At 43.1% G+C, this 25,368-nt stretch overlaps 1 protein-coding gene across 2 annotated transcripts; it reads right to left on the bottom strand.

The window, feature by feature from the left end:
- Positions 1–462: 462 nt before the first annotated feature.
- Positions 463–25,368, bottom strand: eif2ak4 (eukaryotic translation initiation factor 2 alpha kinase 4). Of its 2 annotated transcripts, none has more exons than XM_080293841.1 (39): positions 24,974–25,368; positions 24,722–24,837; positions 23,511–23,613; positions 23,259–23,432; positions 22,692–22,772; positions 22,397–22,536; positions 22,216–22,316; positions 21,966–22,123; positions 21,303–21,841; positions 19,216–19,331; positions 18,796–18,953; positions 18,262–18,701; positions 18,104–18,176; positions 17,925–18,014; positions 17,724–17,846; positions 17,534–17,638; positions 17,324–17,387; positions 17,143–17,222; positions 16,922–17,023; positions 16,773–16,823; positions 16,438–16,674; positions 14,443–14,518; positions 14,031–14,152; positions 13,710–13,759; positions 12,348–12,516; positions 11,671–11,787; positions 11,487–11,552; positions 11,022–11,192; positions 10,794–10,928; positions 10,568–10,675; positions 10,059–10,187; positions 7,356–7,442; positions 7,116–7,228; positions 6,963–7,024; positions 6,504–6,607; positions 6,165–6,233; positions 5,288–5,332; positions 4,392–4,507; positions 463–903 (listed from the first exon to the last, which is right to left on the bottom strand). In XM_080293841.1, exons 1-39 carry the CDS (start codon positions 25,100–25,102, stop codon positions 846–848), a joined length of 4,977 nt encoding a protein of 1,658 aa, XP_080149967.1. In that variant the 5' UTR covers positions 25,103–25,368; the 3' UTR covers positions 463–845. The 2 variants fall into 2 exon arrangements, with proteins under 2 accessions (XP_080149967.1, XP_026007520.2); XM_026151735.2 differs by having other exon boundaries at positions 6,963–7,021.

The following is a 25,368-nucleotide window of genomic DNA, read 5'->3' as shown; positions in this document are numbered from 1 at the left end:
TTTTGGCAAAAAAATCAAAATCCTAAAAAGTGCCAGTGCAGGAAAACCATACGTGGGTAGGCCTCCCCAGAGCCTGGACCTCAACGTTATTGAAGCAGTGTGGGATCATCTTGATAAAAAGAGAAGGTAGTCAACATTTAAAGAAGAGCTTTGAATTTCCTTCAAGAAGCCTGGAGAACTATTCCTGTAGACTACTTACAATTACAAGAAAGCTGTGTAAGAGTTCAGGCTGTGCTGAAGAAAAAAAGGCGTCACGTCAAATATCGTCTTTCAACCTTATTGTGTTTTTGCCTTGGATACTGCATTGCCTTGCATATTTCCCTCCATTTTTAAATGAAGCCACATAACTGGGATGTGGCTCAAGAGTTTTGCACAGTATTATACATTTCAAATAATTATTCATCAGCATCCTTTGGCGTTAGATTCCCATCGGGTTGAAATAAACACACACAGGTCACAGCATGTGGGGAAAAATATTTATTCACACTTTGCATCCTGTACCTAAGAAGAAATGTATCTGTACTCATGACACATTCAGTAAAAAGCCCTTCCTCTTAAATTCTACAGTTCTATTAAGGCAATAAAGTCCAGTGAACCTCTTGTCAACCTTTGTTGAGGACCACGAAACACTGAAGGGTTTTGGGAACGTTGGGAGAGATTGGATCAGATAGCTGGTTTACCATTCACCACAGTAAAGAAGTTCATTTGTATCTTTGGGACTCACACCTTCCAAATGGAAAGCCTCAATGTTCTAAGCAGATTTTGTTGGTCCAAGGATAAAAACTGTCTCTGGGAGTCTGCTGCCAGAAGCAAAGTGGAATATCTCCCAGGCAATCCCTTGGCTTTCACAGAAGAATCTTGTAGTAGTCGTATTTATAGCTGTACAAGATCACCATAGCCACCCTGTAACAGAAGATTTGTTTGCAGATTTCAAAAAACATTAACAGAAGTATGCTTCAGCTAAGTATCCAACCAACCAAACATGAAATATGCTCCCAGGCTTCCATCCCTTCTGGTCCCAGGTTATGGTGTTCAATAACGGCCTTTGACCTTTTCTGGATGAAATCCCATAAACATTTTGTGAAATGTCAGAATTGGCATCTGAATTCGACAGTTATGGTCAAAAACAGTCCTCGACCATCGAATCAGGTCACCTGTTAGTCACTGTGAATGTTTGTACCAAATTTAAAGCAATGCCCATAAGGACATAAGGTCACTGGAAACTTGACCTTTGACCATTAAATTCTAATCAGCACATCCTTTAACGTACATGTTAGTATGTAATTTTAAGTAATTCCCTTAAGGCCTACAGGTAGCATGGACATCGTCACTCTTGACCACGGCTGTTTTGGGTTTGGAAGAAATTTGAACTGGAATGTCTCCAAATCCAGACAACGTGATTCACCCAGGATGTTTTCTAGAAACGTCCAAATTTATCCCACTCCTTTGAATTCATCAGTGCACTCCATACAGACTCAAATTACCTGTACTGTAAAGCCACTAGAGGGCGACTGTGATGTTTTAGGCTTCATATTTGTAAGGCTGTCAAGCTATCCATGCAGTAGTGTTGAAGTGTATGGAGTCCATGGCAGGAGAAATGTTTCTGAATATATTTCAAACATGAAAAAGTTCCAGTCTCGAAGAGCCTTAAGCGGAGAGTTGAGGCAGAAAACCGCAGCTTTAATGAACAGTAGACAGGTATGTATTAAGTGGCTCATTTGCAACAATTCATTTGCTCTGAAAGCTCAACACTCCCAGGCTATTCCTGAATTCAGTAATATTCTGGAGGCCAAATGGAAACCTCTGGCAGGCCGGATGTGGCCCTCGGGTTGACATCCACTGATGTGCATGCTTCCTCTATGTCAAATCTTTCATTGATACAAGGCTTATCAGACCAGGAACAAGACTGAGACTGTCCTATTAGGAAACGAAGACACGCAGTGTTAAGGTGAGAGGGCTACATCACTAATTCTCAGTTCCCCGACTGGCTTCCAGTAAAATCTAGAATTGAATTGAAAGTATTACTTATAGTTTTCAAGTTAATAAATGGTTTGGGGCTATAACATATGTAAGAGAAGCCTGATAAAGTCTTCTTCTAGATCTGGTCAACTCCAGATCCTCCAGAAGTATTTAGAGTGACTGTGGCTTTAAAAGAAATGAAGCTGCCATTCAGCTCGCTCTTGGGATAACACTACCAAAAGATCGACTCAGCTTTGAGATGAGGGAATGGCCTCAAAAACCTGAGTCGAACTTGACACAAGCTATCACAAGGACTAAAGACAGACCCATAATGATGAAGTTCAGTGCATCTATTTGGTTTATTGAAATATACCTGAAGCAGACTCAGCTGCGCTTTGTGTTTAACAATAATTAGCCGATGTTGGCATTTTAAAAGCCTCAGATGGGGAACAGGGTAAAAATACACAGTGGTGGGAAAAAGCTTTGTTTGATCTCCATCTAACTCACAAATATATACAAACACAACGAGACTAAACTAGTAAACTGTAAGTAGATGAATGTCTCATGTTGCTTAAAGTGCTGATTAAAAAAAGTAAGTGAGCGTCTAACCTCAAGATTTCTCTGGATTCAGTTGAATAAAGAAGGAATAACTAATAATAAGGTGTAACTTCAGGTCCTGCTACAGCTACGTAGCTGCTGCATGAGCCCTTCATCCTACTCATCTTGACTTGGTTGCATGTGCCCCACATTCAATGAAAACCACTAGACAAAAGAATAAAAACACATGCCGACTCCATCCATTGCTGCCTCTGCGACGCTCATTTATCAGGAAAGCCTTTTCCCCCCCTTAATGGCGACTCACACAGCACAGACAGGAAATTAAAACCAACTGTTCTGGAGAGACGAAGAGGAAGCCAGAATGAGAGGTTTTGATTTTTCTTGCTGCCATCTCATTCATGAAAGAGAAAATCTGCTGGATCCCATCACAGGCTTTGGGCACTCACAACACTAGAAGCTCAAACACAGGATTTACCCTGGAACTTGGGCGGGACATTACGTTTGGGAGTATGGGAATTTAAACTTTTCCATCTACACTAGAGAAATGGATGGAGCTGACTCGCCCCTTGTCAGTCTATTGGGGTGCCAAGAGCCAGACGTAAGACCAAATATAGCAAATCCTTCTCCAAATTCTATGTCAGGAAATGGGATCAGCTGAGGATTTAACGTTCTTCTAGGCAGTAGTTATCTGTCTGAAGACTCCTTTTGTTGTACTGGCAGGCACTGATACACCTGGAGTGTGTGGGCTTGGTTGAACTATTGCAAAGCAGCTTCCCGAAAACGTGTTTCACTGTCTGCATCAGGTTTCAGTTAAGAAAAATGGCGGGACTAAAAATAACTAGCAAGAGGTTTTAGTTAGGAGAGACTTTAAAAAACTCAGAGAGCTACTGAGTAAAGCCTGGATTATGCTCCTGTGAGGGCACGGACACATGGAGACCTGACGGCAGAAAACTTATTCAGGTTATACTTCTTTGAAGTTCGCTGCCTGGGGCACATACGCAGGATGAAAATTTATAGTACAATGCACCAACAGACAAAAGAAGGGAAAGCACGCTCATGCTAACCGTGCGATGATAAAAATTTAAGTCACTCGCACCATGGCGGACTAGAAGAGGCGCAAATACAGTGCCGACTTAAGGAAGTGAAACAAATGTCTATTATTCATGAATTATATCAACAAAACCAGAGAAGCGATGTCGATGACTGCCAACCTTTGAGGCTACAATGTATGGGCATCCAGTAATGCCACCAGAGTGGATGCAGCTTAATGTCAAAAGGTTTTAAATCCCAGTTTATATCACATGTGATATAAACTGGGATTTGTTAACACGATATGGCATGGAAAAAAGTGATCTGTGAACTGGCCTCTGTATGTCTACATAGACTGTATATGAAGGATGGACATGGCCAAAGAGACTTCACTCCGACTGTCAAGTCTTGAGCTGAGTCACATCTCGGCGTTTTAAAACCAGATGTAACAAGTAATGGGCTGGATCTGGCAAACCAGGGAACACTGCGTGCTCATATGGTAGCAATAAAACTAAATACAGCATTCGATAAAACCTAAAACATGAGAACGTAACCTCATGAGGAAAGTGTGTTAACTCAGGCCACACAGGAGGAACTGAAGGATCATTTCCCTACAATGAACAAACACAGGAGGGCTGCTTCCATCTTTTATATACAGTCTAGACTTAAGAATCACAAATAAAGGATTTTGTCGTGTTTCTGATCAATTCAATGTTGATCAAATGTGCTTTTCTTTAAACAACAAGCACATTTCAAAGTGAGCCCAAATGTCTGAGCAAGAGTTTAGCAAGCTGTGAATGCTAACACACTGAACCAATATGATGCACAATTTAACACCACTGCACCTTTTTGTAATCTTGAAGTGGTGGATCTCATCACAGATGGCCTTCAGGTAGCGCTGCTTGGGCAGACGAGACAGCAACGTCTTCACGCTGTTGTTGAACTGCTCTTCGCTATCAAACTGGACGGAAAGGAAAAAAAATGTTTCAACAAAACCATCAACAGATGAGATTTAATATCCGAAGCTTTAAACAAAGACCAGCCAAATGGCTCACAGGCCTCATGTCTGTTAACAGACTTCCGAGTCAAAAAACAGACAGCATATCAGAGGAATCAAAGGCTTTATTTTTCCTCTTTCCCCATCTTCAGTGTTGAAGAACATACCTGCTTGTCAAGTGTTTGGTTTCTTGTGTGCCTTGAGGCAATTTCACCTGTTTAAAACAGGCCCTTTCTGCCAGCGTGGCTGTTACATACTATGCATTGTTTTATAAGTTTTATAAACTCAATGCGCTGTCAGTGACACATGTGTGCTGCAAAAGGACAACTACATAGGTGGCCCGTTCATTTATGGAGTGGAGGCTTTAGCATTTTCCAGCTTTCTTCACAATATAATTAGTCTTTTTTTCACTTTCCTTAAAGGGAAGCTGGGATTTTATAGCAAGGTCTTGGTAAGAAGTTTGGAATGTGAATATTAACACCGCCTCAGAGTGCGTTTTGGTACGTCTGTCACATGTGTGAGCCTCGTAAAAGGCCTGCCAAGTTCGAGTCTCACAGGTCTCCCCTGCTTTGGAAAACTGTAGCGTTCCTCATCAGACTGTAAGGAAGGCAACGGGATCCTGTCTTCCTGTCTAGGAACTTGACCTTTATTGGCCGTTCTTTCCACTCCCCCCACCCTTTCAGTGCGATGTTGCCCTTTATTAACTCGGCCGTGCTCTTGATGAAGCTATAGTAGGGAACCAACCTCCAGAGACAGGAAGTTGATCAGCGTTTCCTTCTGAAGGTCCACCTGCGGGATACAAAAACAAGTACGGTTACACAATAAAGCCTTGCCTCACAGTCGAAAAATTCTACACCACAGCTTTTTACACATTTTTAAGCAATTTTGTAGCAAAACACAGAACTGTTGCACATTTCATCCAGAACGTTATGTAATTCCCTTCCCCCAACATCAGCAGTCCAGTCAGCACTAACATCATAAAATTACATTTTCACAGTGATATCAGCAGAAATGAAAGCACCACAGTTTCTAGTTTACAGCAGGAGGCTAATCACTCTCCAGGTTCATCTGTAGCATCAGCTTTGCATATCAGTCTGAGTGACAGAAAAGCAGGCTGCTGACACGCAACACCCGAGACTCACAGGCCTGTGTAACTGCTTACTGGCATCGAGATGATTGTTGTTACGTTTCAGTGACACTGCAGTGTTTATAGAGTCCAGATTCCAACAAGGATGATAAATACATTTGGACCATGCAGCGAGATGGTAAATAAGACAAGAGGGGTGAGTGCACTTTGAGAACGTGGCCACAAATGGACAGCGCAACTGGAAACAAACACCAGCGACCATTTATGTCCCCTAGAAATGCCACGTTAGCTGCTTTCTGTTTAGCGTTTGTTGTTCGATAGGCAACTGGAATTTATTCGCAGTGATCTTACTTCCAGCAGGGGATCTAAAAAGCAGCTATAAAAGGGCAGATCCTTAGATGTTTGTTGTTTTAGCTATCAAAACTATTTCCTTCCCCTACGATTTCACACATGAATTCAACAGATAAGGTGGGACGGGGGGGCAAGTAGGTTAGAAATAGGGGATGGAGGGACATAAACACACAAATGACTTACAGCAAGAACCTCAATGTCATTGCTCTTGTTCTGCAAATTGCTACCCAGGTTCTGTAATCTGGTTTGGATCTGAAATGAGAGGAGACGGAGAGAGACCCGTTTAAAAATGACATGGTTACAAATATAAATCATCTTCACAAGCGAAAACTTGTCTTGGTGTCACGTTACAAATTCTTCAGGATAACCACAGGAACGTTTAAGGCAGATGGATACAAGAAAAATAGGAAACAGAAACAGCAGCAAATTTCCTGGAAACCCATTTTAGAGGTTTGAAGTTACTAATACTGAGAAACGCAGCTCTGGAGAAAAGCCGGAGACGCGGTTACAAAGATCGCAAACCTGAGTCTCGTAGCGTCGTCTGGCGCTGGCAGAAACTTTCTCCGGGCTGATGAGGCTCACATTCATGTTTATGGAGGTGCTGCTTCCATGCTGCTCTGAAGACCCTGGAATCAGAGGACAGTAAACGGGACAAATGAATCGTTTTATCCGACTGTAAATGTTTTTAAATGTCCAAAATCGAGTGTTTAATCGCACACATACAAAAAAAGCTCTGGTTTCAACTGCTGTTCAGTTTAATTAGAGCGTGTTTGTGCCAGAAGGGTGTGAATCTTAATAACTTTGTGTAAATCAGGGAAATAGCAAAAAGGAAATCCAACATCATAAGAAATACTTTGAAATTATGTCTAAATTACACGTTTGTTAGAGTCAAATCAGTGTGTGAAACACGAGTGTGATGCTTTCATGCCGTGTGATGTTACAGCCTATGAGAGGATCATCAGAATAAGCTGAGCGTGGTACCTGTGCTGGTGAGCAGTGATCCTTTGGGGTTCTGTAGAGTCGTGCTTTCAGAGATTTCTCTGCTGAGGAACAAGGAAGACATTTTTTAACCCCTTCTGCATCCTTCACACACATCTGAGCGACTCGTTAAACCAAAACCTTTTTTTTTTTTACCTGATGTTTCTCTCATCGAGGAATTTGTACCGACATTTCTGAATGACGTGATCCACCAAGTCAGACTCAAGAATCCGTTTCTCCAACTGTCTGTCTTTCTCAAAGGATTTTACCTGGAGGACAGAAAAAGCGACAATCTGCAATGCTACCGGCAGGTTTCTACAGCATTTCATTTCACTCAAATCCTGAGTGTGTTGCTGGGAAGTGGATGTGCTTGGATGGTGCACAGATGGTGCTTACCTTCACATAGGATCCCTCTTTGTCAGAGACGAGGGCCATGCATGTGATGCCGCCTAGCTTGCAGTGTTCCAGCAGTGTGTCCTGAGACTACAAACACACAGAGAGGCAATAATCATCATTCTCAACACACAAGCTGAAATTTAAATGCATAGCTAAGCTATACTCCATTAAACCTTTATGATGATAATGGTCAAACATAATCAAACACATATGTTGACCAATGAAGTAGCATGCTGAAGATGTTGGCTTGTTTGAGGCCAAATTCTCTGAGAACAAGCTTTTCTTTCATTAATTACTTAAGAATCACAAATTAGGCTTGGAAACATACAGTAATTACATAATTACAGCGTCACGGTTGCCAATTTCAACCCTGACTGATCTAGTTTCTGAAACAAAGGGAGAAAAGCATGCTTGAGTTACCGCTGAACACCAAGCTGAGGCTTTAAAATTCTCCTATTGTGGCACTCGTTCATTTGAGTTTCACTTAGAACTAGAAGAGTGATCATGAGCTTTGATGTACATCCAGGTAATCCATTCAACCGTAACAGTGAACATGTATGTTTGCGATTCGTGTCGGCCTAATTCATTCTGATTAACTTTAGTTTTGGCTAAACGAACTGTTGGCGGTGCGGAACAAAGCCCCAGAACAGCAAGTGTATGTTTATGCGCGTCACTTTTCCTTGTCATCACGCGAGCGTTTACACTTCCATTTTTCTTACAACTTTCACACCGACAGATCAAATCATGTCAAAGGTAAGTTATTGGCTGGAGCCAGATGGGCAGCTCCACTACTTGGCTGCCTGCCTGCGGAAGGGCTTTGCCATATTTGTCTAATAAAAACTAAAAGAGTGGAACCGTCTCCAGGGGATGAATTAAGGGCTGTTAAGAGGCCGGCATGGGAACAGTGCTAACAAAAGCCTAGTGAGCGGCAATGACAGCCGAGCGGGTTTGGACGAGGTCTCCTCTGGTAAAAACCTGCGTGCTGTGCTCAAGTCTAAGCCACGTCTAACTCTTTATACTGGTGCAGTGATTAATTAAAGCATACATGGAAATACGACATATAAAGAGGTAAAAACAGAGTTTGTACAATTCTGATGAGCTAGAAAGTTCTAATATTTGGTGTGAGCACCTTTATTCATCGACACAGCCTGAACTCTCTTAGAAAAGTTTCTCATCATTTCTTTAAGTAGTCTTCAAAAATACTTCTCCAGGCTTCTTGAAGGACATTCAAAGCTCTTCTTTGAAAGTCGGCTGCCTTTTATTTCATTCTCTTTTAAGATGATCACACACTGCTTCAGTAATGTTGAGGTCCGGGTTCTGGGGAAGCCAATCCATGACTCTGTGTTCCTTGGTGTGTTTTTCTCTCCATGTATGCTTTTACTGCAGTGGGTTTGGGATAACTGTCATTATTGAAAAACTGAAGCTGTTACCAATTAGATGCTTTCCAGATGGAACTGCAATAGTGGATCAAAATGTGACAGTACTGCAAAATCCCCAAAATTCAGCCGCGAGCCATGACAGAGCCTCTGCTGTGCTTGCTGTTGTACCGCTCTCCTGATCTCCTCCATACAAGCACATGGCTTTGAGATACTGTTCATCTGCTGCAGAGAGATGCGGGGGCCCTAAAAACTATTGTCCCCCACTTGGTGAGTTTCCTCAAATCTGTGTTAAAGACACACTCGCACATGTCATGTTTTCAGCTAACAGCTCTGAATGATTCACCTTTTTAGTAAAAAATGACCATTTAATGCCGGTTTTTCATAGATTTAGCTACAGAAAACAAAGAAATGATGTGTTTCGTCTAAAGATACAATTTCAAATTGGTTCTTTGCTAAATTACATGTTATGTGTGTAGACAACACCGGTTCATCCCTTTAGTTAGGCGTCTTTTTCTGCTTGAACGATTCATAGATCACTGCGAACACAGAAACGGGTAACACAGATCGACGTGGCTCGAAACTTTTGCTCAAACTTTTACATAATCTACAAAAACACACTTGATAATTTGGCTTTCATCCAAACTCAACTTTTCCTAATTGCTTGTAAGAAAACAGAGGGGCCAATCGCTCGTGTCCTGTGCCGGTACATAAGACAATGAAAGCCGCTATAAAGCAAACACTCACTCACCACAGCAGTGGAAAGTTAAGACAACAATAGGTTATAAAGAGCAGAGCAGGAAAAAACAGGAGGGGCATTAAAATGTGGGCACACAGCTATGCCGGAGAGGCCGTTCATGCAAACGTGCACAAAGGGGACTGAGATCAGTTGGTCACATTATCGTGAAGAATGTGACGGAGCCGTGGCATCGCGAAGTTTTGGACGGCTTGATGTCAGCTCGGCTATCATCCAATCACAGCTCTCAAACTGCTAACAAGATCTCATCAAAAGACTTTATAAGAAGTGTGTTTAACATATGTTGTCTTTGTTTGTAGAAATTGCCCCATTATATTGCCCCAGTATGGCCAGTAATGCTCTTTGAAAAGCAGCCACAGAGCTCATTCTGTGGCGCATTTACCATTTTTACTACTTGCTGTCACACTAAGGCTGCTGGCAACAAGTGAGGGTTTTTCCTTTAAAGTCAAGTGTTGCCCTCTATAGGAGGGATGAGATTACTACACTCCATGAGGGGGTCTCAGGGTTCACCTTTAAATCAAAACTGGTTTGTTCTGGTTTTATGAGTGGAACCAGTTAAAGACGACTAACCTGTGAAACATCGTAGTTGATGTCTGCAGCGATGCCGGTGCTCCACAATTTCTGAACAACCCTGATGGCTTTGGACATCGAAGAATGGCCCACAGGGACCACCAGCACATCATAGGAGCTCACTGTTGGCTGATACGAACACAAACAAATACGGTCGCGCAAAGCAACTACGTGCAAATGCATTTAGTCTAATATTATAGAAGCAGGGAGCTGCAGTTAAAGCATTATGTGTTCAGCAAAGGAGTCATTCCAGGTATTTATATGTGCACGAAGCTTTCAGGGCACATCATTTCACAATCTCCATCTAAAATATAGAAAATGATGCACCTCCAAAAATAACTCCGTGGAGTCGGGAGCAGCGGTGATCATAGTTATTAACAGGTTTCTAAAAGTAGCTGTGTGGCAGCCCGACTGCTCTATGAAGCCATCATTAAATATGAAACCATCTGCTGCTCCTTCATTATAATAATTAGCAACGTCAGATTCAAGCGTGTGTCTGTGTCTCTCACTGGCTCCTCCATGCTGACTATAGCAGCGCAGACTTTGTCCACGGCGACACTGGCCCCCACTGCGCTGGGGACGGGTCCTGTGGAAACCGGTCCACGAAACTCCAGGATCTAGAAAGGCAGGGAGCAAACTGCATGATATAGGCCCATGTTTTTCAAATAAACAGCTACAGGTGATTAGTATTAGTGGTGGCCTGGCTTTACTTTGTGGAATGACTGTAAAGCCTACCAAGTGGTCGTAGCGTCCTCCGGCTGCCAGAATATCTGGTACGGTTCGTCTGCGCTTCCTGATGAAAGCCACAAACTGGAAGATGACTCCTGAGTGGTGTTGCACTTTGTACACTAAGCCTAAGTTGATCACCACCTATAAAGGAGATACAGCTTTATTAAAAAAAAAAGCTAAACAAAGTAAAGCAGATACAGCAGGTGTTTCCTTATCCTCCAGAATCTGTATCACCATCAGTTTAACTCCAAGTTTGGGCAGAAGCACAGTCAGCTCCTCCAGGTCCTTGAGACCCTGCTTGGCCAGCTGGGTAACGGCAGTTTTTTGCTTGGTAAGTGATGACAGCAGCGGCACCAGGTCCTGCAGATTCCCCTTCTGTTCTATGTACTTGTACAGAGTCTGCAACTGAAAGCGAGAGGTGAGGAGAGATGTCAGTGCGACTGAGCATGAGCTTCCCTCCATGACTTTCTGCCAGAAAGCTCTCTTTTCAGTTTTCAGTAGCAGTTTTGTAGACAGCAAAACTACAAGCTCAGGTTCAGGACAGGATCACCGTGTGAGTTCAAATACAGCTGCTGAAAGGCTGCAACCATACCTTAGAGAGCCAGTCTGGCACAAAGCCTTGAATGCAAACTTCTCACATGTGCTACAAGTGTGCTGAATATTTTTTACAGAAGGTTCATACACCAGGTGGACACTCACACAGTTGGCTGACAATGAAAAGTTGCAGAACTTTGCCTCCGCTTCACGTTTGCTGAGTTTCTCACTCTGGAGCAGATGCAGACAAAAAGGAAAACAAAAGAAAAAAGGTGATAAAAATGTCACGACTGCATCTGCTCAAAGAAGCATATCAATAACAGACGTGCAATGTGTAACCCGGACTGACCATAAGGTCACACAGTATGTTAGAGGCCTGGCTCAGTTTGTCCTCCGGGACGCCGCTGTGCAGCAGGACGGCCTTAAACAAGCTGGTGTGGTTTAGGTAGATGTTGTAGTTCCTTTCCTGCAGTCACAAACACACCTTCAACATTCTCAGACACAATTACAGTCAAAATTTAAAAGCACTGCTTCACAATGAGCACTGCGATGAATAATGACCCGCTCGTCCGGCTGCCCTTTCATTCTTTCTGACTCACAGATTCCTAAAAGCTTTTACACAAAGAGCCGAGCGATGGAGAGGATCAGAAACAAGACCTACGAGGCCAGACACAAAGTTGGACTGGCTTCATGAAGCATGCGAAGAGTAGCGCCACTGACGGGGCAATGGAATGAATCGGGACAGGAAATGGACTGTACTGGAAGGGAGGGAAGGAAGTTGACAGAGCGGTGCATAACAGATTTACTAGATAAACAATAAATAGAGTGTAAATCTGTCAGGCTTACACATACTTTGGAACGTTAGGAATGTGAGTGGGAAGTAAGGGGGGACCAAAAAAAATCCCCAACTGGTTAGGTGTTGCTAACGGCATCTGTCAGAAAAATAATTAAGAATCGTGGATCTGACCCAACAGTCTGATTAAAAACATAAAAATATAACAACAACACGAGCAGCTTGTGTGTAACCTGCAGCACGGGGAACTCCTGGATTATTTCAGAGATGGTGTAAATGATCTCGGCCTCAGGGAGCAGGCTGTTGCTAACAGGAGTGATGATGTCAAAGGCGCACTCGAGGAGCTCCCTCGGGTGTGCGCGGTCCAGCTTCTTGGGCCGGAACACTCGTTCAATGCTGTACCTTAAGAGAGACGAAGAGAAACACACGTCCAGCATGAAAACAGGCTTTTTCAACAGATACACAAAAACCTACTTGGTACACGCTTCAGGTGTTAGCACGACCCGTGAGCACAGCACTTTCAGCTATAAAGTGGAGAGGTTAAAGGTTTACCGAGGTAATGAAAAATAACATAACTCGACAAATAAAAAGGAACACTGTGCGTTCTTGTACCTGACTGTTTTCAGAGGAATATTTTGTTTAACCCTAAGATACAATTTCTTCCCATTTCTTTAGCTGAATCTATCAAAAATACTAAAGATAACAGTTTGACGGGCATAAAACATTTTTGCACCAATAATAGCTCTTTGAAAATCACCTGATACCAAAACTCGCCATGTCTGCATGATGTACAGTGTGTCCTTAAAACGATGAGGAACAAAAAGCCAAAAAAAGAAAAATCTACAGCAGATGAACTGTATCTTAGAATCATGTCAAATAAAATATAATAAAGACTCGACACAGGGCTTTGGTAGAAATGCTCATTCCTAAAGAAGGGAAACATGGAGAGATGCCTGAGGTAAACCAAATGACACGAACAGAACTGAAAATCTTTGGCAGGTTTTATAGAGTTATGGATACAAAATGAGAAACTTTTAGTTCAAATCAAAGCCAATATGTACAGAGGAGGTTAAGACAAATGTGAGTGTCTACAGCCATCTGTAAAACCAACAAGAAGAGGTTTGAATGTCCTTAGAAATGAATGGAGAACTATTCCTGACGACTATGTAAAGAAAGAATAAGAAAGCTTACCTACGAGAGTTCAGGCTGTGTTCAACAATAACTTTCTAGCTCATTGGAAGTGAACAAATTGAGTCTTTTCATAAACATGTTGCCATGTTTCAATAAACCGCTGCACCCATTTCTCATTTTCCAAGCAAAACATAAAGAGTAAGGGGCGGCGCAAGACTTTTGCACAGTCCGGTATGTTTAAAGAAGGGGGGGGGGACTTGATAAAGTATTGATTGCAGACACAAAAGCATATAACTTTCTTTAAACACATTAAAACACAAATTACGTTTGTTTTTTCTTTCACATTTTCTATTAAATATTTTTAAGAACATTTTAAATGAAAAGATTTACCTCATAAACGAGCATCATTATAATTACTTGTGTGCACACAAATGGTCAAAATGACTTCTCAATATAAACTTTACCGTTTCAGATGTGTTACATTGTTGCGAGCGACGAATCTTGCAAACGCGATCTAAAGCGGAAGAAGGAAAAAAAAACAAGAGTTGAGACATTGGGTGCACTTGTATAAAGACAGTGAAGTCTGTGCATACCAGGCTGTAATCAATCAATGTGTGGAAACAAGCATTTGGTCCTCGGGGTTCCTGAGGCAGCGGGATCTTAAGGCGGCTGCTGCCTCACACTGTGTGTGTGTTTGCATGTTCCTATGTAAATAGTTTTATGATTGGCGCTCTGTGTGCATGTGTGGACACGTAAACCAGACTCCATGTGTGTGTTAAACTCACGCGAAGGTCATAGGGCAGCGTAACCAGCATTCCACTATGGTCCATGAAGCAGGCCAGCTCAATGCCATCGTACAACTTCCTGTTCCTGGGGAGGAACAGCGGGGTCTGGACACGCACGGCACCTGAAATCAAACACATTGCTGCTCCATCTTCATAAACCACAATGACCCTGTGATAACTGATGCATGTGAACAGACAAACTGCGCATAAACAAACAAGTACAGCTGGACATCATCAGCAACGTGCCCAAAAACAACACTCGCACATGCACAGAATCTGTGCTGCCCAACAGTACGCTTATTGTTTAGCTGCCTCTCACTGCTGCAGATGTTGGGGTCTTTAAAAAGGAGTCCACGTAGTGTCAACAAAGGTCGCGTTCACATGCACGCACTCGACAGACACGTGCACTCACCGTGCTTCTTGAAGATCCTGGTGATGCTTTCGTACACATGCTGCTGCAATTTGGCATTGTTGAAGCTGAAGCTGCCCTGAAGGGAGAGCAAACAAACAGCCTCTGTCAGGGATCAGGAGACATCGACTAAGCACTAACAGGCTCATCTGTGATAGACCAGATGAGAGCGCCAGCTTAGAAAGAAAGAGTGCAGCTATTCCTTTGCCTACAGTGCCATCTAGAGGTAGAGAAGGGAAGAAGTGGATTTTCTTCCATGTAACCCTCCTGTTATGTCCGATTGACCCAGAACAGAAGAGATGTCACATGTCATCTGCATCACTACAGAAAACGAAAAAAAAAATCACAATTATAAAAGAAAATTGTAAAATAATCAATGCCAGTGTTTCTGACACTTTTGGATGAGTAAATTTGCCCGGGTCAAATTAACCCAGGAGCATAATTGGTGTTCCTGGAAACCAACATAACAGGAAGGTTAAGCATTCCTTACAACAGATAGTATGAATTGTGACCTGAAAAAGCACAGGTTTGCAATCATGTTATTTAATCCATACTCTTGGACTTGTATGTATATATCTTATAAACACGAATCCAAAAATTAAAGGAACACTTTAAAAACACAACAAATCTCAATGGGAAAAACATGCTAGCTGTGTACACTGATACGGACCGGGTAAGAAATAAATATGATCAACTTGCAGTGGGCTGAATTCAACGACACGCCTAAAATCAAAGTGAAAAGTGATGCAGCAGGCTAGCCCATTTTTGCTGAAATTTAACTGCAGCAATTCAAAATGGCACTTAGCATGCATGGACCATGTGTGCTTATGCCTGACAACACTGGGGCGTGCTCCTAATGAGATGACATATGGGCATAACTGAGCTCTAGGCCTGAGGTCCAACTTGGTGGCGCTGGTTGGACTGAAACCAACGTCCCAGGGATGCGTTATTGGATTTAGATTATATGAGCATGTTATCAATTCCTTCATCCGCTGGGAAATGCCTGCATCCTCTCGACATATGATGCTGGGTATTGTTGTGTACTAGGAAGAACCCAGGAGCCACTGCACCAGCGCAGGATCTGACAATGGTCCATCGACTTCATCCAGATAACATTTTTATGGTGATGAGTTAAGGACCTTCTACGGCCCTGTCCTGCTCTCCTAGAGTAACTGTCCGTCTCCTGGAACCTCCTCCATGCTCTTGAGACTGTGCTGAGAGACACACCAAACCTGGCAACGCCACATATTGATGTGCCGTTCTGGACGAGTTGGAGCACCTGTACAACCTCTGTAGGGTCCAGACATCACCTCATGCTACTAGTGACACTGATCCTACCCTAGGCATCGGCAACCTTCAACATGAAAAGAGTCACTTTAGCACCTCCTACCTTCTGGTGGACAGAAGGGCAGATGACTGGGAGAGGATAAGTTATTGCAGGGGACACAGTATATGTAATAAAAGGGTAAGGGCTAACCACAGGTTTGCTGACCTTGCCCTAGCTAAATGCAAAACTAGTCAAAAAAAAGTCAGTGGCCTCTGCCTGTAAAACCATTCCTGTTTTGGGGTTTGTCTCACTGCTGTCCCTGTAGTGCACCTGCTGTTAATAAACACTGAAGCAGCTGAAAGTGATTAACAACCCCTCTGCTAATACTGCTTACTCTACTAAAAAAAAAAAGTTTACTTTACCTTCCCACTCCCTTTAATCCATCTTTCTGATTGGGCACTCTTTACCAATAGAGCACTTGAACAGCAGGTGAGTGACCTCCGATTTGCCAAATATCAACTTTCAACTCAGCTGGGCTTTGAATAGGAATTATCTGTTACACCATCTGAGCACATTATTTGAAAATCTCACATGAATCACAGCTGTTAAAAACAGTATATTAAAAAAATCTTCCAGCATAGTTTTAATCTGACATCCAGCAAAGATGAAGAACGGCTACAGTAAAATAAAATCCACTGGCAAACGCTTGGTCAGCTCAATCAGCTCCTCACCTTGTAGAGGTCTATATCATAAGCGTAATCCATGACTGGTGAGGTGTTCTGGGCGAACAGCTGGGCCACCATGGTGCGGTAGGATTTGCCGTTGATATTGGCCATGGTATGCTGCAGCACTTCGTGCAACTCCGACTCCTCCATCTGGGGAGGAGGCAGAAGTTCGCTCTTTAGCAGCTCCAGGGCAGTCGGCCGAAGAGCCGGGTCGTGCTTCAGCAGCCACTCGATCACCCTCTTCTGGTAGACATAAAGAAAAAGGCAGAGAGAGAAACAGACCGCTGTTAGACTGAGATTTATACAAGGAGAAGAAAGCGCTGTGCAACAGTCATCCTCACCTGTGTTCCTTGCTCACGTAAAGTAAAGTCCTCTGGGAAGATGATGGGTTCCTGTAAATATGAAGGGAAAAAAGAAAATCATGTAAGTAAGGCACCAGGTGCAAAACCCCCCCCACCCAGCTTGTTCTCAGTCTCTGTCACAAACACACCCCACGCAGCTGACTCAGGACAGCGATGCGCTCGGCCCCCGTGGTCATCGGCCGGTAGGACATCTCAAAGAGGATTATGCCCAAGCTAAACAGGTCAACCTTCTGCAGACAAGAACATGAATAAAAAGTTCTTTAAAACTCGAGACGTTCTCAAATATCAAGTTTTAGCAACTTCTAATTCTCATGCATCCAGACAAATAAGTGAATCTTTAAATTCCTACTTGGTTGTATGTGGCTTTTGTATTTCCCTGAACCTCCGGACTGACATACAGGGCAGTACCGACCATCCCTGTCATGTTACCTGGAGACAGTGATGCAAAATCAATATAGAGCGCCAGTTCAACAGGAATATTATTGCACGGCTATCAAAGGTGTTATGAGTGTTTTCAAACTCTCTTGCACCTGTTGGGTCCGGTTTGGCCATCACCGCAGAGCCGCTCTCCTCCACCTCAAATTTCCCAGCAGCCTTTGAGAGATAAACAGTTGCTTTAACAAGTTATAAGAGCTTCACGAGGAGTTTTACATGTTAATCAAAACAATGAGGCAAAAATCAGTGCCGCCTGTCAGCAGAGCGAAACTGAAAGCTGCACGCCACACTGTAATAATGCGTACCACGTTAGCGGGATGATCTGTAGCCAGGCCGAAGTCGCCAATTTTCACGTGGTCCAGTGAGTCGAGGAAGATGTTGACAGGCTTCAGGTCCCTGTGAATCATGCCCTAGAACGAAGGGGGAACATAAGATATTCAAATCTTGGCTTTAGTCACAGTTATACTCCGTCCAATCAGTGCAGCCGCTCCATACCTGCTCGTGGATGTAAGCAAGGCCGTCCAGTATCTCCCTGAAAAGCCTCCATAACCGATTCTGATCCTGATGCAGGCCTTGATCTATTGTGTCTCGTAAAGTGCTCTTTTCACAGTATTCCATCTGTCAGGAACGGAAACCTCGGATTAGACGTAAAACAGGTCTTTGTTGGTAAAAGTGAAGCACGTGGGGGAAGCTTACTTGTATGTACAGGTAATGTGCCGTAATGAGGTGTCGATCTGACTCTGTGCTCTCCGTTGTGTCGGACGCTGGCCTTTTGCTTGGCTCTACCTGTGGGAGGAAACACCAGCTGGTTGGTGCACCACGCCAAACGCTAACAGACATAACAAAACTAATAAATGAAGTGAAAATATTGGAACCTTTGACATCTCGTCCATGCTTTCATCTCCATTATCAAAAATGATGTCACTCCTTGAGTCATTGTTTGATGGCCTGAGTGGGAAAAAAAGAAAAAGAATGTGATGCATGAGCAGTTGGAGGAGTAAGTCGTCCTTTGGAGGAAAAATAAAAAACGTACAAAAAAGAGGCACCAAAGACATCTTCTTCATCATCGTCGTCATCATCCTCATCATCACTGGACTGGCGTCCGCTGCACCTTGCGCTGGAGGACCTCTCAATGGAGGTGGACCACTCGACTGAGCTGGACAGGGCGGGAGGCGGAGCGATGTCCTCCACGTCGTCAGGCAGGCCGAGCTCGTTGAGGCGCTCCGGTGCATTTTTGCGCTGTGGCGCCTTGTCGGCTGAGCTCAGCGGCTCGGAGCTGTCGGTGTTGCTCAGCACACCTGTGGCAGGCAATTCGTGCCTCTCGATCCACGCGTTGTAATAACGGACGATATTCTCGTGGTTCAGCCGCGACAGCAGCGTCACCTCGCCTTTGATCCGTCGGAACTGCTTACTGGCTGGGTTCACCTGGATGCGTTTCACCGCGTAGTAACAACCGTCTAGTTTGTTCTGAACCTGGATGCGGGCAAAACACAAAAGACAAAAACTTTACTGCCAGATAAAACGAGCGAGAAAGTTCACACAGGGTAAGTAAACTATTTCAACCCACTTTAATTACAGCACCGAAAGCTCCTTTTCCCAGAAGCTGCAGCTCCTCAAACTCGGAGACAAACCGAGAAATCTGCCTGTGCTGCAAGACCGAACTGAAAGGAGCATTGAGGATGTGACTCCGGGGGATGACTGATGACGCAAAGTCCACAGCTAGATCTGAGAGGCAAACAAATCAACATCTTGAGCAATTTTAAGAAGAGAAATATAAAACTGTTAACGGCTCCTTAAATGCAAGCACTCCCTCAGTATAAAAAAATAATCCAAAAAAGGAAAAAAAGAGTTCAAATTAAACGTTGTTCATTTTTATTTATCTTTATTATTCGAACATTTTCGACCCCAACTTTTATACTGTAACCAATTTAAATAACGATTTCACTGCATTTTTTGTCATCTGTGTTTCCATTTGTGTCACTGTCACCTTCTGGGCTGTTGTCCTGGTACTGTGAAAGGTGCTTAGGCGAGGAAGGCTTGAGGAAAGAATGGTCCAAGAGCTGCTGAGCTGTCCAGCGCTCAGTATCATTCAGACATAAACACCTACAACGCAAAGACACATAAAACCCACTATTAAGCAATATCTAGCACATGCAAAAGAACAGGAACACAAATATACTGCACTGTGTAAAAGTGGGCCACCCCTCATTTCTTCAGAATTTATTCCAAGGAGCCAGACTTTTTTTTCTTTTTTAAATGGTCTTGAGAAATAGTTCTCTTGATTTTCTGATGATCTTTAAAAGTTTTAGAAGTCCAGTCCATGTGCCTCCCTTTTCCTAAAGCATTTTTTTGTTAAGTTGCTCAACACTGACCTATGAATCACTCAAGCATAAGGCATCTAAGTCGAGCGACGGCCCAGTGTTAACACCATAAGAAAACTGTATCTTTAGCCACTTTGTTACTTCCAAATCTTCCCATTTCTCTGGCAAAGAAAAAAAAGGAAACTTTTTCCAGGCATAAAATATAAAATAAATATAAAACTGTATTTTTGCATCAACAAGTTGATTCTCAAAGATCAATTAGTTAAAAAAAACAACAACTTTGTATCTCAGCATCGGTCCTTAAAAAACTAATGTTAGGAAACAAGTGGAGGGGAAAAGAAAAAGAATTGGCATGCCTAAAAACCCCAACATTATTGCAGCAGTGTGGGATCATGTTGACAGAGAATGGGGGGAAAAGCAGATAATATTCAAAGAAGAGCGCTGAACGTCCTTGAAGCCTGGAGAACTATTCCTGAAGGCTAGAAACAACAAGAAAGCTGCCTAAGAGAGTTCAGACTGTGTTGAAGAATAAACGTGGTCACACCAAATATTGATTTTCCAGCTCATTAGAATTGGAAACTGCATTTCCATGTACGTTTCCTTGCAAAATATAAAGCAATGACAGGTGAGCTCAAGACTTTTGCACAGCAATGCATCTTATTCTACAGGCTGCAATGCAAGCAGACAGCAAAACACCAAGACCCAAAGGAACAAATCAGGGTCTCTGCATGTTTGAGCCCATTTACAACAAATCACATCTGTTTATCATTACTGAAAATCAGACCACAGCAAACTGCGTGGAAGAGCCCGTCCTCCGCCTCTCCTCGCAGGCAGTCGCTGTTTTTTGTTCATTTTGTTTTTTAGCAACACAAGATTTGAGCTCCCATGATTTAAACAGTTGATTGATTAGTCAGTCAAAGCATCTGGTAACCATTTTTATGATCAAAAAATTTAATTAAGCAATCTTTCGTGCCAAACATCTGATTGCCCCGAGATATTAAATCCAAGAACTGTTCAACTTTTCTACTCGTTTTATATTCTAACAAATTAGAGGCTTGTCGCAGCAAAACAAGACATTTTAGTGTAGTCACATTGTATTCTGGGATATTATAAGAGACCGATTTATACGCTTTTATTAAGTTAATACTTTCAAATCAACACACACTCACCGATTACCTTTTAGGTATACCGCATGTTAACTGCATGTTAGCTCAAATATACAACCCTATGACAGTAACATAATGCATTTCAGCATGCAAATGTGGTCAAAATAACACGCTTAAGTTTAAACTGAACAGCAGATTTGTGATTTAAGTGACTCTGAATTGGCTTCTTGTGCCAGAAGTGCTGATTATTCTGAATATTTCAGAATCTGCTGTTCTACTGGGAACTCTAGGTTTTACAGAAAATGGTCCAAAAGGCAGAAAATTTCCAAAGAGCAGCTGTTCTCTGTGTGAAAATGCCTCGATGACGTCAGTGCAGAATGATCAGACTGTTTCGAGCTGACAGGAAGGCAAAAGTGATTCAAATAACCACAGATTACAACCAACTTATGCAGAAGAGCAGCTCTGAAAGGGGTCACAGCAGCAGAAGACCACACTGGGTGTCACACCTGTCAGCTAAGACAGGTTGTTCATTTGCATTATAAGTTGGTGACAACAATATAAATAGAAATTGTTTGTTATGTAGTGAGATTAACAGTAAAACTGCAAAAATATACAAACATTATGAGGAATTATTCATCGATACATACTTCTGAAGGAAATCCTGAAAATCAGCAGGCAGGCTACTCGGCACTGTCACCGGATACTCCTTCACTTCCTTGCCTTGACTCAGAGCCAGCAGCATCAGTCCCAGGTTCCACACGTCGCCTTTCTTGCCCGTTCTCGTTGGCATCGCCGTTTCCTCGGAGAAACGCACGCGAGCTTGTTCGAAAATGTCTTCTTTGCAGATGTCAGCAAACCTCTTTGATAAACTGTAATCGGTCACTCGAATGTTCCCCTCGGAGTCCACCAGCACACTGGAGGGCCCCAGCTGTTTGTGGACCACGGAGTTGGAGTGCAGATAGTCGAGAGCGGTCAGCAGCTGGGCCGTGTAGTGGCAGAGCTTATCCAGAGGGACCGGGCCGTGGGCGGTCAGGCTTTGGTTCAAGCTGTTCCCGGCCACGTGCTCCACCAGCATGTAAACCACGATGCATTCCTCCTTCTCGACCACGCTCAGCCCCAAGTATTGCACCAAGTTTGGGTGCTCCAGCCGCAGCAGGGAGTGAAACTCATTTTCTGCTGCATGGATCTGCACAACGCAAGTTGAAATGTGCCAAGCTTTAAGCATGCATGTTCGTAAAGGCTTTATAAGTTAAAATGCAAGATTTAATCAGCAAATTCTTAATAAAAAGCCCCCCTTCCTCTCTACTTGCCTGTTTTTTACAGTTTTCAATCCTTCCTCTCTCCTGGGTGGTGAAGAACTTGCTCATCTTTTTGTTCCACTGCAACGACCACTCATAGATCACAGCAAACTCGCCAGAGTTCACCTCAAACCCGCAATAAATGTTACGACCGAACCGTTCACTTACACCTGTCGGAAACGCACCAAAAAAGAAATACATTTAAAGAGACATATTACGTTTTTCGCCACGTGGCTGGCAGCGCCAGTCTGATGGCCCTCACCTAAGCTTTTCCCTTGGTGCACAGCAAGCTCTCCAAAAACATTGCTGCTGAAGTGAAGAACCTCCTGCGGGCGACTGTTGTCCTCATTAACCGTGTCCCGTCTGGTGAAGGAGACATATCGAAGCATTATTACTGCACTTTGTTAAACACGAGAAGCTTTTTCTGTATGTAGGACGTGTACCTGTGGCGGGAATTTGAGGTAGTCCGACGGCGATTGCCAGCTGCTTTCTTGGCTTCAAACACTTCGGGAGCTGCGCCTCCTGGGCTGGGTGGACTCTTCCCCATCACAGACATCGAATGCTCCATGCTCCCGAGTCGCTCCTGCAAATAGAAAGCCATTTAAAGAGTCACTTACAATACTGATGGCTTAGTTATACGGGTTGCTCTGACTGCGATCTGTAACATCCCTGTGATTTTACTGATGATTAACGAAATCAAGTGAATCAAATCAAATAGAAATCAAACAGCGAGAACACCTGTTTAGCCATTTCCTTTCTTCTCTTTTCCTCTCGCTTTTCCTCTTCTCTCCTTTGGATTTCAGCCATGATTTCTTTTTCCTAAAGGAATAAGAAAATTCCATCACAATACACCTTTTGCAGCTTACTTAAACTGTCAGTGTTAAAGATTTTGCTCCAATTAAGAATTTAATTTAAGATACTTTGCATTTTTTGTGGTAAAACTCCCATGACAGGAACCTAAAAATGATGTTTTCCACATCAGCTGATAAATGCTATATTCCTATTATAGTCCTAAAGTCATAATAGCCGATATCTGGCCTAAAAAAATTGAAGGACACAGCATGAATAGTACCCCTATCATCATCACAAAAATATTTATTCATAACCAACTAACAACAGTAGAAAGCTGGAATTTGCCAGTTTTCCTAGTAAAAGAGTGAATCATCAGCCTGAACTGTTTCTAGAAATCACAGACGGTCAGGCTGTGAATGAATAACATGAAATGATCCTGTTTGTGACCGGACCACACAAATCACTTGGGCATTACACTGCAACCTAATCAGCGTTTCTTCCTCCTGTCCTAACCATCTCCTCCTCCTGCTTGCGTCGTTGGTCCAGTCTCTGCTGCTCCTCCAGCGCTAGTTTCTCCTGCTGCCTCCGCTGGTTCTTCAGCATCTCCTCGTGGAAGGAGCGCGACGGAGGCTTGTTGTGTTCGCTCAGGAAACCCTGAATGTGATCCGCTAGCTGGTAAATCATCACCTAAGTTCACAGGTAAATAAGTTAATGAAAATCTCAACACACATGGGACTGCACGTGCGTCTGCGAGTGTATGCTCACCTCTCCGCATCGTTCCGCCGCCAGCTTGTTGAGTTCAGCTTGGAGACTTTTGAGGTTGTCGTTTGAAAGGCCTTTGGCATTCTTCAGCTCCAGTTCTGGAGGCCTGTTAGTGCCCAATAATGTCAAGTTAGTCAGACATAATAATTAAAAATACATCCCTGCTTGCCTGTGGTAGTCATGGCATTAAGGTGACCTACTCGTTGTATTTTTACTCAGTTGTATATAGTATTTGTATTTGTATTCTATTTTTATCTTATTGTATATTTATTTTATTTTATTCTACTGTATATAGTATTTTATTTTATTCTATTCTGTACAGTTGTGTACTGTATTTATTCTTATTGTATTCTAATTTTTGCCTCATAACTTTTGCACTGTCCACTTCCTGCTGTGACAAAACAAATTTCCCACGTGTGGGACTAATAAAGGTTATCTTATCTTATCTTATCTTACTCATGAGATGAACTACTGTTATGTTTTTCATAACTCTCAGCTGTTCCGCTATATTTATATTCGTGTACGATTTCTTTTAAACAGATACTTGTGCTTTTTATTGCCTCTTAATGCATTTTAAATGCAACCTGACCCATAAGGCTCTCCCAGGATAATGTGCAATAATGTTAAAAAGTACTGCACGTGTTTTATTTAGCATTATTTGGACTTTCAAAGATTGTCACTAGTCTTTTGCAATGTGATAATTATTTTTATTAGTGTGTGCTAAAATATGTGACTTTACAGGACTGCTTGAATGGTATTTAATTTCGATATTTTATCTATTTAGTCACTATTCTAGCCATTTTTGATCCATACGTCCCAAATTACAGATCCTGAGTCCCTTTTATGGAAAGAAAGACTTCAAGTATATAAATAAGGGTGAGCATGGTGGCAACAATAGCGTTGCCTTGTAAACACGTGTTACTCAGTGGGAGTTGCACAGAGACCGTTAAAATAAAAGCGAGCTGTCTTCAAAGCTTTGCCAGCTTCATTCTTTCGTCTGCAAACTTTATCAAATAATATTCCAAAATCTGTGCATTCCTTCACATTTTCCAAAGCTGCCCAGTGGGCCAGACTGGAGTCTTTGCCAGGCCCAACTCTGGCCCGTGCACCTTATGTTTGAGCTGCCCTGTAGTAGATGGTCAGTATGTGAATGGACACCTTGCAGTGCAGCGACAATGATGGAGAATTGGCAAAGAAAGGGAGCCAGTACTCACACGTCCGGATACGTGGGAGGACATTTGACATGCAGGTCCACGGTCACGTAACACTCCTGTCCGTTGTTTAGCCCATTGGGCCGCAGACAGAGGTACACCTCTGGTGGCCTTTTAACCTGAAAACCAAATCAAAAGGAGCCTCGTTGATTTGCACTGCAGTTTACTCCAGTTAACACTCGTATATGCAAACACTTGGCAGTCCTCTGCATTCCGCTAACATGAAGATTGCACACAGATAGAAGGTGGATCTACCTTCCAGGGGTCGTTGCTCCGCAGATCCTTGAAATCATCTTCAAAAATAGACGCGAGGGCTTCTAGTTCGTTTTCCTGCTGAACCGCGCAGTCGTCTGTCCCGTCCGCTGAAGTGCGCTGACTGCTCATTCTTCTGCCTCAGCTACATGGCAGTCTCCCCGTCCGCACGCCCACAGCCGTCAAACAGAAGGAGGAAGCGGATCCGCTCAGCGCGCAGCTCCAGCCCCGGACTCACCGCACTCAGCTCCCCCGACTCTGTAAGCTCGAAACTCCGCAGATACTCAGCTTGCCTGACATGAAGTACCGTCACATAGTGAACGCCAACTTACCACGCAGTCGACGGACGACCACAACAACGTTGTATCTGGCGCATGCCTGTTGTAAGTTGCGCGTCG

This window comes from Astatotilapia calliptera, chromosome 19, assembly GCF_964374335.1.
Source record: "Astatotilapia calliptera chromosome 19, fAstCal68.1, whole genome shotgun sequence".
Lineage (NCBI taxonomy): Eukaryota > Metazoa > Chordata > Actinopteri > Cichliformes > Cichlidae > Astatotilapia > Astatotilapia calliptera.
The sequence above is the reverse complement of the archived record's forward strand: the minus strand, read 5'-3'. Positions and strand labels throughout refer to the sequence as shown.